Source organism: Odocoileus virginianus, chromosome 33 (genome assembly GCF_023699985.2).
Source record: "Odocoileus virginianus isolate 20LAN1187 ecotype Illinois chromosome 33, Ovbor_1.2, whole genome shotgun sequence".
Taxonomy (NCBI): Eukaryota; Metazoa; Chordata; class Mammalia; order Artiodactyla; family Cervidae; genus Odocoileus; species Odocoileus virginianus.
In genome coordinates, this window is record NC_069706.1 from 31624488 (window position 1) to 31641566 (window position 17079).

At 53.2% G+C, this 17079-nt stretch overlaps 1 protein-coding gene across 4 annotated transcripts in view; it reads right to left on the bottom strand.

Moving 5' to 3' along the window:
• The window catches only part of GTF2IRD1 (GTF2I repeat domain containing 1), a 118464-nt gene that overhangs the window by 35908 nt on the left and 65477 nt on the right, over nt 1-17079 (bottom strand). For 2 of the 4 annotated variants that reach the window (XM_070460204.1, XM_070460207.1), the window contains exons 14-22: nt 16228-16317; nt 11853-11900; nt 10639-10704; nt 9402-9585; nt 5033-5082; nt 4767-4823; nt 2982-3065; nt 1304-1487; nt 440-468 (exon numbers count right to left, since the gene is read on the bottom strand). In XM_070460204.1, the coding sequence (XP_070316305.1) occupies nt 440-468; nt 1304-1487; nt 2982-3065; nt 4767-4823; nt 5033-5082; nt 9402-9585; nt 10639-10704; nt 11853-11900; nt 16228-16317 (792 nt within the window). The remainder of the gene's footprint in view (nt 1-439; nt 469-1303; nt 1488-2981; nt 3066-4766; nt 4824-5032; nt 5083-9401; nt 9586-10638; nt 10705-11852; nt 11901-16227; nt 16318-17079) is intronic. The other 2 variants (XM_070460205.1, XM_070460206.1) reach the window with 2 other exon arrangements.

The window sequence follows — 17079 nt, forward strand, 5'->3', positions numbered from 1 at the left end:
CGTTTTACAAAGTGGGTAAACGCTTACCCACACCTCACCACCAAGCTTGCAGGTTTCCATGCAGACACCCCTTCCTCTGAAGTTAGGAACCCACCTGCCATCAACCGTATCTGCTCAGCAAGGCCCCTCATGCGGGAAGTTGGGGGTCACTGACCCAGCCGGGCCCTTCCCTCCTGAATCCTGGCTGGGTGAAGCTTAAAAGTCACCTGTGCCCCACCACCATCCCTTTCTGCGATGAAGGAACCGGGTCCAGATTCTAACTTGACCTTCCTCCCTGCTTCCCCCAGCCCGGGGCCAGTTCCCAGGGCAGACATGGGACTCCCGCTCCGGGGCCCCAGAAGCTGGGCCCCACGGTGAGCTCCGCTCCAGCCTCTGCCCCAGCACTGTGGCCACCCCTGCCCCCACGCCAAGTGGCCCTCCCATAGCCAGCGCCTCTTACCAGGCTTCGGGATGAGTCCTTGGAAAGGCCTGGAAAAGAAACAGAGTCGGGAGTGTCAGGGGAGGGCCTGGGAGCTTGCAAGGAATGTGTGGGGCCCGCCCCAGATCAGCTAAACCAGTGTCTGCAGTTTGGGGGGGGGGGGCCTGCATGGTATGGACTGTGGGATCTTAGTTCCCTGACCTGGGATCAAACCCGGGATCCTGGCAGTGATAGCACCGAGTCCTAATCCCCGGATGGCCAGGGAATTCCCCAGAAATTGCATTTAACAGGATGCCTGGGACTCTGTGTGCATGGGACGCTGGGACCCTGGGATCCTGGGACCCTAGGACTCTGGGACCCTGGGAAAGTGGGATCCTGGGACCCTGGGACCCCGGGAGACTGGGACCCCGGGACACTGGGATCCTGGGACTCTGGGACCCTGGGACGCTGGGACCCTGTGACGGCTGGCAGGGCCTCTGGGCACCAGGTGGAGCAGGGTCTCCCGCTAGCGCCGCCCTGCTGGCTCCACAGCGCCATGCGTATCACTGTCTCGGTCTCCTCTCCTCTGACGCGGGCCAAGGCCTCTCTCCCAGGGGAACAGGAATGCAGCAAGCAGCCACCGAGGCAGGGAGATGGGGCCCATGAAGGCTGCCCCTGCTATGGTGTATGGGGGGTGCGGGGGACCTAGTCTCATCTCTTTGGGGCTCTCTGCACCCCGGTTGGCCTGCAGGGCCCCCTCCTCCAACCCCCAGAATCCAGGTGGTGCTGGGAAAGCTGCCTTGTCCAGCTGGAAGGCCAGGATGACCCGAAGGCCAGGCCAAGGGTCCGCAACTCGAGGCCCCGCCCGGCCCTTGCCTCCTCTCTCTTCCCCCGTTCCCTGAGTACCTGGTGACGGTGAACTTGATCTTGTCAGCCACCGCGAGGATCCTCTCCAGGTTCTGGGAGCCAAAGGTGCAAGGCTTTCGGAACGGGATCCCTGGGGGCAGCCCCTCAATGATGACCGAGCCGGGGTTACTCTTGATCCGCTTGTAGGGCACCTGGACCGGGTACTTGATGCCCAAGGCCTCCCCTGCGGACGAGAGGGACGGAGAAGTGTTGTCGGGAGCCAGAGGCAGGGCTGGTGTGTTGTCAGCAGCCAGGGGAGCTCTCCATACGAGTGTGATACACCCCTACACATCTGGGAATGGGGGGTGTCGTGTAGTGCTACAGACAGGCACAATCAGTAGGGGACCGGGAAGTGGGGGGCCTTAGGGGGCTGGGGTGTGGGTCTGTGCCCAAGCCAGGTCAAGGAGCAGGCACGGGATGTGTGGCTATGGTTGCTGGGGAGAAGACTGCTCCTAACGTGTCAGCCTCACAGCTTGAGAATCTGAAAGCCAACCTGCAGATGGTACCTTGTGGGCACATGTGGTCCTTCCCTACAACGTCTGATCCTCCTCCCTCTGTGAGGTTCCGCCTCACCCTGGCTCTGGACCGGCCTGGCCTGAGAAGGCAGATCACAAGTGGGAGCAGGGAAGCCAGCCAGGGTGCGGCTCAGACCTCAGGGCCCTCTTTCTGGGGCTCAGCTTCACTCCCGCTGCCCACCATCTGCAGAGGGCAGTGGCATGTCCATCCCAGGGCCTGTACTTTGTCCTACAGACTGGGGGCTGTCCTGAGGCCACTGCTGACCCACTCTGAGCTGCTGTCTGCTGTCAGGCTGACAAGAACATCCATGGCTCCCGGACTAGGTGGGGTGCACCATGGGAGCATCCTGCTGGACCAAGGGCTGGACACCCCTAAGTGTCCCAGGTAGCCTGCTTATGAAGACAAGCCTGCAGAAATCTCCCACGTCTTGGACAAGCAGAAACAGCTGAACTTTTTCTGGGCAATAAACTAATTTTTATCTCGTGGACACTGGGAATGGTATCCAGTTCCAGTTTAGTCACTCAGTCGTGTCTGACTCTTTGCGACCCAATGAACGGCAGCACGCCAGGCCTCCCTGTCCATCACCAACTCCCGGAGTCTACCCAAACCCATGTCCATTGAGTCGGTGATGCCATTCAACCATCTCATCCTCAGTCGTCCCCTTCTCCTCCTGCCCTCAATCTTTCCCAGCATCAGGGTCTTTTCAAGTGAGTCAGCTCTTTGCATCAGAATGGTATAACTGGTCTCATTTCCCTTTTTGCTCTGGCTCCTAGGAAACTCAGAGCCCCACATTCAGCAAGTATAGAACTGCTGAGTCTTCATGTCCCCCCTGGTTTGCGCCATTGTCAGCTTGTCTGTTCAGTGTTATTGAGACATAATTCACATATCATAACATTTACCATCTTAAACAATCCAGTGGTTTTTAGTAGTAGTAGTAGTGTTTTTTGCCACATTCGTGGCATGCGTGGTCTTAGTTCCCTAACCAGGGATTGAACCTGTAGCCCCTGCATTGCAAGTGTGGAGGCTTAACCACTGGATCACCAGGGAACCCCCCCACCCCCTCCGCGTTCAAGAAATGTTTGCATGCAGATTGAGTGGTCTTCCCAGAGGAGACTACGGCCCCACCTCTCTTCGTTTCTGGCCAGGGCACCCTGGGGCTCACCATATTTCTTATTGAACAGATCTTGAACTTGCTCCCTCAGCGTGTTGGCAATGTCGATCCGCGAGAGTCTGGCGTCATAATTTTCTGCCAAGTGAAAAACAATTACGGATTTGGGCTGTTAAATGAAAAGGCACTTGATGACTTTTACAGAATATGATTTTCTAATTATGGGGAACTCCTTCTTGGGCAATTATCAGCTCCTTGGAGGGGGCCCCTCGGAGAACTGCAGCACTAACATCTTGACGGGGACGTGTGTTTGCTCCGGAAGGACGTACTGTTGCGACAACAGCGATGAGTCGGAAATTAAGTTAATTGTTGACATTTGAAAACCACACCGATGAGCCAGACCTGGAGGGGAGAGACCCCACGAAGGGGAGCAGTTTCCTGCATCACGGTGAGTGGAGCGGGACCTCAGTCAGGGTCAGCAGGGGGGCAGGAGGCTAAGGAGGGACCTGAGGTCACTGACCATCACCCCATGGAGGCAGGGAGCCAGCCTGGCAGTTCCCACGGTCACTCACTCACTCACTCGGAGGGTATCTGCTAAGAAGCCCATGTGTCCACACCCGCCATGAGGCCCCCGGATGTTGGGGAGATTAGAGCCTGATGCTGCCTTGTGGGCAAAGAGAGGTGGGGGGAAAGGATGGGTCTCTGGGCAACTGGACCCCGTTTGCTAAAAGTGCTGAGTATGAACAGCCCTGGGGTAAGGTGAGAGACTCGACTCCCCCCCCGTAGAAAGTTCTGGCCTGGGGAGGAGTGAGAGGCTTGGTGGTAAGCAGGTGCCCCTCTGGGATTTGGGGCCCAGGTCCCCAGGCTCTGCCACCCCCAGGGGCTGGCCCTTCTTGTCTCTGGTCTGGCTGGCCCCACTTTCTCCTGAGAGTCACAGGGACCACCCAGGCCCCACCTGGGGAACACCCACCCTGGGGGACTTGTAGCCACTCTCCAGAGCTGCTGTGACGTGCACATGGACAGCTGCTCTGAGTCACAGCAGCCCCCACTGATGCTACACACACACACACACACACACACACACACACACACAAGCATGCTCATCGTGTTCAACTCTTTGTGACCCTATGGACTGTACATAGCCCTCCAGGCTCCTCTGTCCATGGGGTCTCCCAGGCAAGAAAACTGGAGTGGGTTGCCGTTTCCTCCTCCAGGGGATCTTCCCGACCAGAGATGGAACCTGTGTCCACTGCATTGACAGGTGGAGTCTTGACCGCTGAGCCACCTGGGCAACCCACTGATTCGATCTTAACCAAAAGGGAGAGTAGTCCTACCAGCCCCCACCGTCCAGAGGGATGGGATGGAGCCTCCTCCGCCCACTGTTTCTCACCCAGGGTCCCCCCTTCAGCCCTGAGCCCAAGCTTTGCCCCGTCCTCCACCCACCTCCGTCCACCCCTCCTCGGCCCGGCCACAGTCCTCCCTTTGAGGAGAATCCTCCTTGCCCTCAGCAACTCCTCTCCTCTGATTTCAAAGCACAAACGGCATGGCCAGCTGCCTAACACGAAGCAGGTAGGTCAGCTGCCTCCCCAGACTGACAGCGAGCGGCTCCTTCAGCCTGTATCCCACCGTCCCCTGAACCCCTAGATGCCTGCCAGAGAGTCTCCCTAAAGCTGATACACTACAGCCCTGCCTGGCTGCCCGCCCACCTGGCTCAGACCACCCCCCTTGGGGGGCCCTGAGGTTGGCAGCCAACCCCTCCCACCCCCAGCATGGACCTCCAAAGGCCAGGTCAAGGTCATGGCGCTGGGACGGGGACCCCATCCTGAGCTGCAACCTTACCTTGAAAGCCCTGTCTCTTCAGGCTCTCGTCCACAAGAGGGTCCCCGGAATCCCTCTCTGGGGGCGTTGGGGGAGGGGAGAGAAGCCAGGGTGAGCGGGTAGCTCCTGGGACCCGGGACAGAGGTGGCATCTGGTGGGGACAAACTTGGTGGGGAGGGTGGTGGGGGATGCCAGGGGGGACGGAACCAGGAAGGAGGAAGCAGGAGGGGCGGTGGCAGACGCCTGGGACCCTTCCCACGCCCAGCCCGTGACCCTGGGCAGGGTACCTTGGCTGTCCGCGAGGGGCTCTTTGACTCCTTCCGTGAGCAGCTCAGGCCTGCAAAACACAAGAGAGGCTATCACTAAGGTCCCTCGAGGCCTCCCCAGCTCTGCCCTCTGGGACTCAGTCTGCACATCTGTACAATGGGCCCTCTTGATTCTGGACAGTCCAAGTCTGGGGCTCCTGTCCCCCAGGCAGGGTCCTGCCGACAGATCTGGGGGTGTGAGATCTGGCAACTGCTGGGCTCTGAGGATCCAGCCGGGAGTGAGATCTTAGTTCCCTGACCAGGAATTTAACCCATGCCCCCTGCATTGGAAGTTCAGAGTCTTAACCAGTGGACCCCCAGGAAAGTCCATGTTTTTAGCATATTCAACAAAGTTGTTTATGCAGCTATGCTTGCATGCATGCTAAGTCACTTCAGTCACATCTGACTCTCTGTGACCCCATGGACTGTAGCCCGCCAGGTTCCTCTGTTCACAGTATATTCCAGGAAAGTATACTGGAGTGGGTTGCCATTTCCTTCTCCAGGGAATCTTCCCGACCTAGGGTATTGAACTCATGTCTCCTATGCTTCCTGTACTGGCAGAAGGGTTCTTTATTACCAGCGCCATTGGGGAAGCTAATTTCAGAACATTTACATCTTCATCTAAAACGTATCCTTTTTAAAAGTAAGATCAGTAAGAAGTGGCTAATTTTTTTCCACTAATATTGCCAATAGTATTTTTAGCTAACTTTTTGAAAGGAGGAATACCAAAATAAAATAAATATATTCAAGTGCTCAATCTCTCTTCCAATTATCTCTTAAAATCACCCCAACCCCTAACATCCCAACGGTTCCACTGGACAAAGTTAATCACTCTTTTCCACTTGAATCATTTTTTTCACTTGGCATTCAGGAAACTGGGATTACTTAAATTCATTTTAAAATTTGGTGTATATATATATATATATATATATATATATATATATGTATATATTTAAGAAATGAGCTCCTGATACTGACAACCACATGGATGAGTCTCAAAAGCTGAGTGAAAGAAGTCAGAACCTGTGAGATGCATAGTGCATGATGCCATTTATATGACATTCTGGAAAAGGCAAAATGACAGATAACTCATCAGTGGTTGCCCGGAGCTGGGGTAGCCAGCAAAGCGGCACAAGGGAAGTTTCTGTGTCTTTTATAAAAAATTTTATTTATTTTGTAAATCTTTCAGTTATGCCACAGACCATGTGGGATCTTAGTTTCCCAACCAGGGCTCAAATCTGCGCCCTCTGTGTTGGCAGCACGGAGCCTTAACCACTGGACCACCAGGGAAGTCCTGTTTTGGATTTTGAGGGTAGTCATGTGACTGTATGAACTTGTCAAAAATCAAAGAGCTGTACATTTTAAAAGGGTAAAATTAAACTTCAATAAACCTGATACTAAAAAAAAAGCCAAAATAACCCAAACCACCTTGACTGAGGGTGACGAGCCCCTTGCTAAGCCTTGACCTTCTCGGCCACCCCACCTGACACCCTGAGCAGCCTGCCCAAGGGCAAGGGGAGAAGCAGGAGGAGCCGGGCTCCACCCAAGTACTTCCGGTTCTGTCTGAGGGGTGGACGAGGCAAGCGGCCCCCACGTGTTACGTTCCTCTGGGACGCTGACAGCTTCCCACGTTCCGTCTGCCCCCCGAACTCTCCCTTGTGTCTGAGCCCCGTAATCTACCTGCCATCCCTCTCTGCAAGGGTCCCCCACACCCCAAATGTAACACAAGTCACACCCAACTCCTACATTGGTTTTTTTTTTTATGTTTTGGCCATGCTGTGGGGCATGTGGGCTCTTAGTTCCCAGACCAGTGATCAAACCAGTGCCCCCTGCATCGGAAGTGTGGATGCCGGGAGCCAGCACATGAGATCTCACCCATGACAAGGTGGGACAAGCAAGGCAGATCAGGACTTTAGGAATTTCGAAAAGCTGCCCCGGCGCTCACCTTAAAGATGATCTCTGTCTTCCTGATGCTTGCTATATTAGACTACTCCCTAATTCCTGTGACACAGGTAGACGGCCTTCCCCGATCTCTCTCCAAACAGAATCAACTTAGAACTTTAATCAATATGTCCCCCGGATGGTGGTATCCTATAAGATTATCCAGGATGAAAGGAGTGTTTCAATTTAGACCCCTTTGCTGGCATTCTAGCCTGCTTGGCAAATGCGTACTAACGTACCTGACTGCTCACAACACCTTAATCATGAACAGCATAAAGAACCTGATCTCACAAAAGGCCCTAATAGGCACAGAGCCCTTCGGGGGGTGAGGAAGCCCTATTAGAGAACACAAAAATATTATTCTAAAAGTGGTTAGAATTGTTCATTTTAACCAGGAATGCTAAACAGGGGCTGCCTCACCGGAGCTGCAGAGTCTTTGTGTTGTAAACCTTTTAGATAAATTTAACTAATAACTTCTGCAAAAGGACTGACCTTTGTGTTCATTAAAGAATAGATTACAGGAAAACAGCTTTGCATTCACCTAAGTCATAAAATGTCAATAGGCCCCGAGGCCAGAAGATAATGTATAAGACACTCACAAAGAAGTTACAGGAAACACCCTGGTTTCCTGAAGGACAAGCTGATGTAATGTTAAACTATCTTCCCCTTAAAAATGTACTAACTTAAAAAAAAAAAAAAAGTACTAACTTAGAATAAAAAAGCTACAGTAAAAAAAAAAAAAGATTTGCCAGACTCTACTACACCCCCCCAGTCTGGTCTCTCACTCTCTTTCTCGCCGATGCCATTCATCCTGAGGGTACCCCGGATCCTGCGGAGGCTGTGGAGTCTGGGGACTGGACCAAAGGGCAAGTCCCTCAACTCGTGACTTTGACCTCCAACCTCATCATTGGCGCCTTGAAAAGCGGCATCACCACCATCCTAGCTGCTCAGCCCCCAACCCTGAGTCATTCAGGCCCGTCTTCCTCTCACATCCACGTCGTACACACTGGCAAATTCTACCAGCTCCGTCTTCAGAACACACCCTGAACCTGACTTCTCACCATAGCACCTTTACCGAGTCCAAGATGCCACTGTCTTCAGGGCCAGGTACAGTCTCCTCACTGGTCCCACCCTTCTCAAAACCATCCAGTGAGATCTCATTACATTTGAAATAAAATCTGAACCCTTTACGCCCAAGACTCTGTACAATCCAGCCCTTGCTACCTCTTGTGCCTCGCCACTCACACTCTTCCCTCGCTCAATCCACACCAGTCACACACCGGAACCTTGCTAGACTGGAAATGCACAAGCGTGTCCCTGCCTCAGGGCCTTTGCACCTGTCATTCCCACTGCTTCAGTGCTTTTCTACCAGATATCTGCAAGGGCTGCTTGATTAGGTCTCTGCTCTGATGTCCCCTCCATCAACAGGTTCTTCCAGCCCCTCTCTGCCCCTTTAACCTGCATTACAGCATTTATGTCTACCTGATATTATATTGGGGTTTTATTTGATGAGATCAGCCAACTCAACAGCAGGATTCAGTGGCATTCATTGATGCATCACTGCTGGCACATGGGTGGGCACTCAAGGTGCATTTGTGGAAGGAAAGAACCATGTATCCACTATCTGTACCTGGAGTACCACCCTCCCTGCTTAACCTGGTGCAAGCCAGGCTCCACGAGAGAGCTCCCTGCCCTGTACCCCAATGCTGGCCTGCCACTCTAGGCGTGAAGGACACCCTGAGTCTCCCAATTTTGGGGCCATCCACTCCTCCGGGCAGAGCAAACATTTAAGTGTCTCCTCTTTCTTGTTACTTTCAACCAAACCAAACCTAAATTTACAAGACATCCCAGTAACACAGAGTAGCATGAAACAGGTCACCCCCAGGTCCTCCCTCATCTTTTAAAAATTCAATAGCTGCCTCCATCTCCTCCAGGGGGAGTTTATATCTCAGTTGGGCACACACCCTGGATACAATGGAGCTCCTTGGGTCCTCACTGACGAAAACTAGATGCTTGAGCAAAGAGAAGAAACCTGAAATGCCAATGCCCAATTTTCCAATCCAGGGAAAATGGGGCATTGTCAATCTGGATGCCTCCAACCTCCAGAGGATGTTCAGAATGGTCCAGGAGATCAAGCCAGTAGGCATATTCCTGTTTTATATCCAGCCAAGCTCTCCTGGGGACTGAGAGGGCGTCAATCTGGTTGCTTTCGGTCCTTCAGGCCTCAGCTGAGGATGGGCAAACTTGCACCTGCTCAGTTGAGACCAAACTTCATCTAGCACCCTATCATGCAAAAAAAAAAAAAAAAAAAAGTGCCTTCCCCAATCTAAAGAGGAAAATAGCTACTTGGCACTTCTCCTTGGTGCTGGGCAAGCCTGGAGCAGCTCCCGTGGACCCTGCCGGGCCTTACCTCTTGATGACAAACTGGATGCTGTTGCTGGCTTCCAGGATCTTCCGGAGCTTGGCGATCCCAAAGCAGTTGGGCCTGCGGAGGGAGATGCCTTCAGGCAGCCCCACCACAAACAGCTCCTCTGGGTACATCAGGAACTTGGAGTAGGGCACCTTGACAGGCTCCGAGATGCCAATGGCCTTGGCTGCAGAGATACGGCTACTGTAGGGCCATCCAGATTTAGGGGCCACGAGCCTCGATTCCCACCTCCCATGTCTGCATGGGGGGGCCGGAGCCCTTTTAAAACTTAGCTCTTAGCTGAACCTTCCTGACTCTCCTGAGAGGTTAAGTACTGTCAGCCTCAGTCTTGTGGGTAAGCGACCCAGAGCCCAGAGGGGATGTGACTTGTCTCAGGTCCCAGGGTCCCTCAGCTCCTGGGGACGTGAATCCAAGTCAGTGGGACCCCCAATCTTACACTCAGTCCATGCCCTCATGCCCTGGCAATGCAGGAGAAACCGCTGACAGCAGGTGAAACTTGGCATCAGCTCCACCCAAGTCCACTCGTCCCCATGCTGCCAAAAAGGCCCCCTGGAAGGTCCCTCTGCCACCATAAATAACCCCAACCCCCTGTGTGGTCCAACACCACGCCTCGGGAACTGGAGAGATCTGAGGCCCAGGCCAGGCACCACCATTCACTAGTCACGGGGCCTCACACAAGCCATGGCACTTCCCCGGGCCTCAATTTTCCTCATCTGTAAAATGGGCATTAGGACGCAGGGATTTTATGAGACGGGATGGGAGAAGGTGTGTGAAGCACCTTGCCAGCGCCTGGCCAACCACAGGGGCTGAATGAAGAGTAGGCTTCTCCCCTGCCTTTCTAGTAGGAAAGATCTTGTCATGCGTGCATCCTCCTGAGGACCCTGAATGAGGGTGTCTGTGGGGGACAGAGGGGCAGTTACTGCTGACACAGCGGCCTCTCCAAGCTGAGGCTAAGGCAGACCGTGAGTGTGAGTGTGTTGATGGAGGAGATGGCGGTGCTGTGTTTCAGAGGGTGGGGTTCTCCAGCAGTGCCTCAGTCTCCCCAGGCGGGATGTCTGGAGCTGAGGAGGGGGCTGGGCAGCAGCCCCTGCAGTGCCCCAGCCCCCCCAGCCCCTCCCTGTTCAAGAAGCAGCTGGGATGGGGGGGGTCAGTCCCTCTGATAACAGGGCAGCTGGAGGGAGACCCAGACACCCCCAACCCTGCCCGGCTCCTCGCTCACCGTATCGCGTGTTGAAAAGCAGCTCCACCTGCTTCCGCAAAGGCCGGATCACGTCGCCGTGGCTGTCTGGAAGGCAAAGGGCAGTTTGATGAACTTCCCCAGCGGCAGCAGGACCCTGCTTCTCAGCTCATGTCCCATCTCTGCTGGCACCAAGGATGCCCTGTGCTGAGACCTTGGGAAGGGGAAGGGTGGTGATAGCAGATAACCCATTTCCACAGAAGTGGCCTCTCTGCAGACAGGTCCACAATTCCCAGGCTCAAATATTTGCTCGTGAAATTGGGTCTAGGGCATCACTAGGCCTGTATGGAAGGTTTGAGGCCTAAAGATGACCATGGGACTTTCTATGTGAATGTCACTCTAGACCAGCACAGTGACTTAAGTATGTATGCATGCGTGCTCAGTCATGTCCGACTCTTTGTAACCCCCTGGACGGTAGCCCACCAGGTTCCTACGTCCACGGGATGTTCCGGGCAAGAATACTGAAGTGGGTTGCCATTTCCTCTCCAGGGAATCTTCCTGACCCAGGGGTTGAACCTGCATCTCTCGCATCTCCTGCACTGGCAGGTGGATTCTTTACCACTGCGCCACCTGGGAAGCCTAGTCAAGCACAGCGCCTTAACTAGTGTGTGTGCACTAAGCCTGCAAATTGAGTACGCTGCCACCAGGTGGCAGTAGATATCTGTTAAAACTATAGTCACTCCCCACTTTTGGGACTGGGAAAGAGACACTCCTCTCCTCTGACACCCACTCATTCCATTCCAGGGGCAGAAACAGCCTCATCCTCACCTTGACCTCCCTGCCTGTCCTACTCCCACTCTTTGCAGGCTGGGAATGAGCCATGTTCCTGAGACTGAACATGTCTATTGGACCCAAAGCCAATTTTGTGCTTTCAGGCCTCAGTTCAACTTGCTCAGGAAGATGAGGCTCAGACCTCAGCCTTAAAAGCGTTCTGGAAAGAAGTAGGGTGTATATAAAACAAAATAAGAAAGTCTTACAATTTCTCTTACCAGGAACAGCTGCTCCTACCTCTGACCACGTATCTCCTAGTTCTAGAAAACAGGTCTATAAACCTCCTCCCAATTCAAGTAGCCTACAGGACATCCACCCCCAAACCCAGTGTCTGGAAGAGACAGACGGGAGATGTCGTTGGGCAGGGGAGGGGAGGAGGCCTGGGTAGGGAGGGAGTGAGAAGCGGGAAGTGGACAGTGCCTCACCCTCCACTGGCCTTTCCTCGGGCCGAGGGTCCTCGCTGGGGCCTTTGTCTGAAAGAGAAGAGGGAGCCATACAGCCGCATGCATCATCTGCACTTCCCAAGTGAGGTTGGACAGGCGGGGAGTGCAGGCCCAGAGTCCGGAGCATGGCATGGTGACTCCCAGATGGCACCAGGGACCCCAGTTTTGTACAAGCACCCACCCTCGCCGCCACGTGAGCTATTGAGACCAGACGCCTTTGGGATGCATGGCCTGGAGACCAGCCCCATGCCACCCCATCCTTCCTTCCACTGCCTGCCAGGCTCTGCTCTAGGAACTGAGGAAACGCAGCAACAAGATACGGCCTGTCCTCCTGCCGCAACGTCAGACATAACACATGAGGGCAGATGGCAGTGACGCCATAAAGAATAAGAGTCACAGGACTTCCCTGATGGTCCAGTGTTTAACACTTCGCCTTCCAATGCAGGGGTTGTGGGTTCGATCCCTGGTCAGGGAGCCCACACAGCTCGTGGCCAAATATCCAAAACATAAAACAGTAGCAATAACAAGTTCAATAAAGGTTTTAAAATGGCCTGTATAAAAAAAAAATCTTAAAAATGGGGACAGATAAGGGGATGGGGATGTGAAGCTATTTAAGGTCGTAAGGTTCCGGAGCCTCTGGCAAGGTGACTTGACCCTGGCAAGGACTCAACCTTGTCCCCAGACGCAGGTCCAATAGGCAGCAAAGACATGGCCCAGGGAACAACACGGGAGGTGAGGGCTCAGGCCGTAAGGGGGAGGGGGGAGATTGGCCTCGGGGGGCTGAGGAGGGGAATACGTGGGTCAGATCCAAGCGTCCAGGAAGGAGAGGGACACAGGCAGAAATAGGGGAGCCGTGTGTGTGGGGAGGGTGGCTGCAAACAAGAGATGACAGATGTTGGCAGGCAGATGAGATGCAAGTGCAGACAGCAGGAGTGGGGTGCCGGGGGTGGGACCTCCGTCAGCCACGACTCTTTCATGCCAGCACTGGAGGAAGGCACGGGGATTTTCAACATTTGAAGCCACCAGAGGGAAACTGTGGCTTGGGAAGCCTGCCCTGTGTTGCCAGGGGCTTTTCCACACGAGGCCAACCCCTGGACAGCCCCTTTCCAGCCCACAAGACCGGGCCGAGGAGGCGGGGTGGAGCAGGAGGATCCCGGGTCTGCTCTCGGCCAGCTGGTGGAAAGGATGCTCGGTGAGAAGGGATGCAGGGACTCCCATGACAGGGAGAGCTCCCATGATGTGGTCAAGGCCCCACCTTCTGATGCGGGGAAAAAGGGAGCCTGCTTTTCGGATCACCAGACAAGCCGGAGCCTTGGGGCTCAACCCAGAAGGTTCTGGAAGGTTTCATCTCTGCTCAGTCCCTGATTTAAAAAGGGCCAGAGCTTTAGGACTAAACTTTCATCAGGGAAAAGGTACGTTGTGGGCAGTGGATGATGGGCCCACCTGACTCTGCCTAGACTGGCAGCTCCGAGGGCTGACATCAATTCCTGGAAACAGTGATGGAGGGTGACCAGGTGGATCACCAGCCCAGCTCCCAGCTCCACACACACAGCTCCCCGCTTCCTGTTTTCTCCCTTGTCCCCCTCCCCTGCTTCTGTCCCCAGCCTTACCCAGGTGCTGATTCCAAGGGCAGGCCCCTAATAAACATGCCACGCATTAGGCTCCATCTGAGAGACTGGTCCCCAGAGAACGCAACCCACAACACACATCCTGGGGTTGTGACTTTCTCCTGTGCGTTTCAGCACAGTGTTCCAGCCTGTCAAGGCCACGGGGTACATCATTCTTGGATGGATGGACCATTCCTCCCCAGGGATCTGCAATCTGCATAATCTTGCTGCCTAAGATCTCACCGATACGTGTTCAAGGAAGGACGGAGCCCTCCAGGACACGGGGAAATCTTCCCCTCGTGGAGGCTGGGATCCCCCTGGAGCCCCCTTCTCTAGCTTGAAATTCAAATAACTATTTTTTTTTGGCAGTGCTGAGTAGCATGTGGGATCTTAGTTCTCCAATCAGGGATCAAACCCCGTGTCCCTTGCTATGGGAGGGTGGAGTCTTAACTACTGAACTGCCAGGGAAGTCCTCAACTACCTTTCATTTAAACTGAAAACATTACTTAAAACTGTGTTCAGAATCGAAACCCTTTTGTTTATAAAAGTCATAAGGAGCTTCTCCAGCCAGCCAGGGTCAGTTGGAAATGTTGATGGTATAATGAGTCGACCCACTCCTGTGGATGACCCCACACGGGGTCCTTTCTGAGGGCTTACAGTTGCCCATGTAGACATCCATCCCAGAACTGTGCCTGGGACTAAGGCATAGTCAAGCTGTTTTCGCTTTGGGCAAAACCTCATCTCCAAATCTGCTGTCAGCTCATCTTTGTCTGCCATGACTTCTCACATCCTATAGACAGCGGATCTCAGGTATTACCTGGAGACCCATTCACCCACAGCAGAGCTGGAAACCCCCGACACCTCCTTGCTGCACTGGATTCCCAGATCCAGGTCACTCTTTCCTGTTTCCAGACCGTTCTCCCTGACAGGGAAGACAGAAGCAGCAGAGACGCTCTGCCTTGATTCTGTCACCGCCCATCTGGGCCTGTAGGAGGCCTTCTTATGTATTTTCCTAGTCATTTGTTTATTTTTGGTAGGGGAAAATTAAAAAGTGCAGCAAGGCATACAGAACATGGTAACCAACCCTCATGGACCCACCAGCCGGAATGAATATATGTGAGCATGTTGTCATATTTGCACATGATTTTTTAAAATATTAATAAAACATTAGTGATACTATTTTTACAATTCAAATTTGGAAAAATGCTATACTGTCCGTATCTTTCTGCACTCGCATCTCACACTGAACATGATGAGCTTTTTTGTGCTCTGTTCATTGAAATACAACTACTATGCTTTTGCATGGTGTCGTTAAGTAACTCTACCCCCCACCCCACCCCTCCCCATCCCCCCATCAAGCCCACACTAGACATCACACGCAAGGGTAACAAACTCCAGCCCTCTTCTAAAGTTTCCTGCCCTGGCCCTTCAGCCCTTATTACAGAGTTTTCCAAACTCAAATCATTTAAGGACTAACATAATTTTCCAGCATATCTGCAAACCTTGTATCATTTACTGTTTGTCTAATTGTTTACTTTTCAAAAATGTTAACTATGTGTAATTCTTCTTCTTTAATTAAAAAAATTTTGGCTACACTGCATGGCACATGGGATCTTAGTTCCCTGACCAAGGATTGAACCCGCAGTCCATGCAATTAATTGGAAGTGTGCAGTTTTAACCACTGGACCAGTAAGGAAGTTCAAATTCTTATTACCTATAATAACATCTGTTGATAATGGTTGGAGTTGAGCGTGTGAGATTCATTAAATTATTCTCAACTTTTTGTGGTTTTGAACATTTTCAAAAAACAAAACATGGAGAACTCCACCCTCCCCCTGCTAATCTCCACCTGCCTAATCATTCCTCTTGTCTAAATTATCACAAGTGTCTGTCTTTCTCTCCAGCCCTCTAACATCTATTCTTAGCTCCCATGGTCAGAGCGGGTGAGGGTGCGTGCTCAGTTGTGTCCGACTTTTCACGACCCCGTGGCCTGCAACCCAGGTTCCTCTATCCATGGAATTCTCCAGACAAGGGAGTGGGTTGCCATTCCCTCCTCCAGGGGATCTTCCTGACCCAGGGATCAAACCAGGGTCTCCCGCACTGCAGGCAGACCCTTTACTCTCTGAGCCACCAGGGAAGCCCCCTAAACACTAGACCGCCAGGGAATTTCCCTATTTTTCTTAATGATTTGCTTACTGTCTTCCTGCACTGGCATGTGTCAGCCCACAAGGGCAGGGACTTTGTGGTCTGTTGGGTTCACTGCTGTGTCCCCAGTCCTTTGCATGGGACTTGGTACATAGTAGGTGCTCAATAAATAGCTACTAAATAAATGAACAAATTTATCCACATGGGAGCTCCTGGGAAAGACACAGTAACCAAATTGAATATAACTCAGAGCCTATTTCAAGTTTTCAGAAAGGAACCTAGGCTGGTTGAGGGAGTTAGGCATTCACTGCGTTTCTTCTAAGGGGGGCAGTCAATACCCAGAAAATTCCCAGGGAGGTGGGTTCCAGCCCATCTCTTTACTGTTACTGTTAGTTGCTCAGTCGTATACGACTCTTTGTGACCTCATGGACCATAGCCCGCCAGGCTCCTCTGTCCATGGGATTTCCCAGGCAAGAGTACCGGTGTAGGTTGCCATTCCCTTCTCCAGGGGATCTTCCCCATCCAGGGATCGAACTTGGGTCTCCTGCATTGCAGGAAGATTCTTTACTGTCTGAGCCACCAGGGGAGCCCAGCCCATTTCTTACCAGTCAGCATCTCCATCCCGTAACCAGAATCTTCTGAGGGCAGATGTCCAGGCATTGAGTCTGTCATTTCCTCAGAGGCTGGGGAAGGGTCTGGAGGCAAAACTCCAAATGATGACAGCATCTTCTGTCTGTCCCACCCTGCCACGGTCCCCAGGGACCCCCAGCCCTGCATGCCCAGAGAGCAGGACCCTTCAGAAAGCCTCCCCTTGGACTCTGGGAGGATAGCTGTGCCAGGGGTCAGCAGGGGCCCTGGGTTTACCCCATATTGAGCCTCCAGAGGCCAAGGACATGCCCTGCTTCACAGACGGGGAAACTGAGACTCGGCGGGATCCAGGTCTGGAGTCAAACTCAGATCTTCTTATTCTAATGACCTTCTCTTTTTTATTTTCTTTTTTTAAAAAATTCCTTCCATTTTATTTTATTTGTTTTTTTGGCTGTGCAGCATATGGGACCTTAGTTTCCTGACCAGGGATTGAACCTGCGCCCCCTGCACTGGTAGTGTGGAGTCTTAACCACTGGACCGCCAGGGAAGTCCCTCCGATGACCTTTGCTTCTCCCCACTCTGCCTCGCAAATCCCAGGGAATCCAGGCCAGAGAGGTGATGGCTGTGGGAACCTCAAGGAAGGTCAGAGCCGAGACCTGATTCCCAGCCCAGAGGGCAGAGGTGGCTGCAAAAAGCACCCAGAACGCTGCACCCTTTCACGGGCAGACCAGACCGAGAAACAGCGGCCTGGAGACACCTTCTTGGCAGGTGCTCGGGAGACAGAGTGGGTCAGCCCGGGAGGGGACGTGTTCGTTGCAGCGGTTCCAGGGCCCCTGTTTTGCGAGCTGCTCCATCTCTGAACATTCAGG